Raw genomic sequence first — 2,885 nt, 5'->3', positions numbered from 1 at the left:
GGGTCCTCTTACTCAGGATCCTGTGTTTACTACTGTGTCTACTCACGCGGGTCTATTGCCATCTCAACACCACGTGGCTAACACCCAAGGGCATCGGTAGAGCTGCCCCTGTGGGTTTCAAAGATGAACCCTTCAGGAGAGTAGAAAGCCTCCTCTTCCCCCAGGGGAGCAACTGGTAGATTCAAACTGCTCACCTCGCAGTTAGCAGCCCAACACATAACCAAAATGCTGCCAGATTCCCTAGCGCAGGTTTGGTTGAGCTCCATGGTTTCAGAGCTGCCCACATCTGACTGTGTGGCACGGACACAGAGGAAGGGGAACCAGGAACCACGCCCCCTCCTGAGGTGGAACTTGCAGGAGAGTCTCCGAGAAGAGGTAGACCCAGATCCCACCCACCCACACCCTGCCCCACCCCTGTCCTGAAGACCCTCAGGGAGGGGCCCACTCCACCCACCCACTTACTTCCAGGTGCCGTTTCTGAACATGGAGCGGACGCTCCAAGAAGAGCCGAAGATGTTGAGGGACTTGGAGAAGCAGTCGTTGTAGATGAGGCCCGTGTAGATGGAGAAGACCCCCATGAGCAGGAGCAGGTAGCGTCCGTGGAAGAAGGTGTTCCAAATCTGGTTGCGGAGACGAGAGGGCGGTGGGCAGGGGCCGCAGGCCGGCAGCCCCCAGAGCAGCCCAGAGCCAGTCACACCCATCACACCGGAGACTAGAACCTGGGAAGTTCCTTTTCCACAGTGGGTGATGGCACTGGCCACACCCTCCACCCCAGGGCCAGCCGGCACCTGAGCCACGTGGTTTCGTCTTCAAGCGCTTTGAAAGCAGCCCAAAGAAAGGAGCGGCCTTTCACCATGAAAGGCTGCCTAGTTCGCACGCGCACAGACAGGGGTCCAACACCTGCCGGGCACAGGTAAGCTCTGCAGTGAGCCTGTCCCCACACGCCTGTCACTTTCCCATTCTGCGTGGCTTGTCTGTCACTGCGAGGCTGTGGCACTGGTATGTCCCAGGCCAGCAGGGTCACCCAAAGGGAACCGGTTTCAGCAGAGCTGCCAGATTAAGAAGAGACTGTGAAGAAGGGCAAGGCTGTCCACTTCAGAGGGACTGGCCGCTGGAAACCCGATGGGCGGCAATACAACACGGTCAGTTACTGACCCATCGGGAAGAGCAGCAACGCCTTGTCAGAGATGAGCCCCCCAGGGTGGAAGGCACTCAATGTACGATGGGGGGTGGGGAGAGCTGCCTTCTCAGAACAGACCAGAGTGTGGACGGAGGGACATCTTTAGACACGACCCACAACCCACTGCCCTTGGTCCATGCTGACTCAGAGTGACCCTGTAGGACAGGGAAACTGCTCAAGGGGTTTCCAAGACTGTGAGTCAGTACAGAGCAGACAGCCTCATCTTTCTCCCTGGGAGCAGCTGCTGGGCCTGAACCATTCACGTTGCGATTCACAGCCCACTGCGGCCTAACCCACAATGCTACCAGGCTCCCTCAGTGACCCTGAAGGACAGAATGCCCCGTGATGCTCAGGTTTTCTGAGCCTGTAAATCTTTTCAGCAGCAACCTGCCACATCCTCCTATGCTGTGTGTGACTGGTGGGTTTGAACTGCCGACCTTGAAATCTGCAGCTGAGCCCTGAACAACTGAGTCATGGGGCTCGTCTGCTGTCATGAGGACCACAATGCCCTGCCACCCGTCAGAACTCTCAAGACTGAGCCTGCCCACCTTGCTGCAGAGGGATTTTACTCAGACAGGGAAGCCCGACCTCTGTCCCTCTTCCCCCAATACCTCTGCCTTCTTGCCTTTCTGACAGGTGCCATGTGCCGCCACCTTTGGGGGCTCTCCTGTGTCAGCCCAGCCCCCGTGAACAGCTTGTGGGGCAACACTGCCATCTTGTGACCAACTCTTTCCTTGTGCCCCGCAGCCCTGCCACTTCCCCCGCTTCCAAGCTCCTATCAGTGGCCCAGGTAAGTTCTAGACCTGGGAGTGTTCCTGTGGAATCCAGGACACCAGGGCCACGTGCCACTCGGATGTGAGATGTGGGCACAGGGAGGGTCTGCGTGGGGGAGAGGACAGGCTCTGGGAGCTTGCTGTGTGACCTGCACTTTTCTCTAACCCTAAAACTGCTTCATCAAAAGCCCCGATCCAGAATCGCACACAGGTCTTACTTAAAACGCGGCAGAAGCCGGGGGCCTCGAGAGCCCCGCCCCCACACTTTGCCTTAAAGTTGAAAGCAAGTTGCTCCGAGCAGCCAGAGACATGCCCTGCTGGAGAGTGAGGCAGGGACCGCCGGACACCAGGACCTGCCCTGCCCTCCGGGCACGGCCCCCAGTCCTGTGCTGGAACATGCTCCCTTCCAGAGCTGCTGCCTCCCTCCCTCACCTGACATGTGGGACGAGCTGTTACCTGTTACCTGGGGCAGAGCGGACTCCGACTTGTGACCGCCCCCTATGTTAAGGTGACCAGACTTTAACACTGGTGAAGCGGGACACCATGGATAAAACTCATATCCTGGCGAAACAGCCACATGGCAGCCGAAAACCGTATACCCTAGCTTGTCGTGCGTTCTTTCCAAATATCGGGACTTTTTGAAAACGCCGCAGGACACGGGAAAAATTGTTAAGAATTGGGACTGTCACACCAAAAGCGGGATGTCTGGTCACCTTACCCGACGTGCATCAGGATGGAACTGCAGTCTAGGGGCTTGTCAGTGCCTGGGTTTGTGTATGGAAATCACCAGGCCTTTCTTCCAACGCACCTTTGGGGGTGAGCTCAAACCCAGCGGCCAGGCTGGTTCACTGCTGACACTGCCATGGCCTCCCGGGCCCCACGATGCACCTTTAACTGAGGCCAAAGCCCACGGCCATCAGTGAGCTAGCTCC

The 2,885-nt window shown here is 57.7% G+C and overlaps 1 protein-coding gene across 1 annotated transcript in view; it reads right to left on the bottom strand.

The window, feature by feature from the left end:
• Nucleotides 1-2,885, bottom strand: part of ATP6V0A4 (ATPase H+ transporting V0 subunit a4) — an 89,252-nt gene that overhangs the window by 20,391 nt on the left and 65,976 nt on the right. Inside the window, exon 12 of the mRNA XM_045288918.1 lies at nucleotides 463-620. Coding sequence (XP_045144853.1) covers nucleotides 463-620 — 158 coding nt within the window. The remainder of the gene's footprint in view (nucleotides 1-462; nucleotides 621-2,885) is intronic.

Source organism: Echinops telfairi, unplaced genomic scaffold, assembly GCF_000313985.2.
Source record: "Echinops telfairi isolate 266 unplaced genomic scaffold, ASM31398v2 ScPeMD7_23;HRSCAF=83, whole genome shotgun sequence".
Classification (NCBI taxonomy): Eukaryota; Metazoa; Chordata; class Mammalia; order Afrosoricida; family Tenrecidae; genus Echinops; species Echinops telfairi.
Note: the sequence above shows the minus strand (reverse complement) of the source record. Positions and strands in the feature narration are given on the sequence as shown.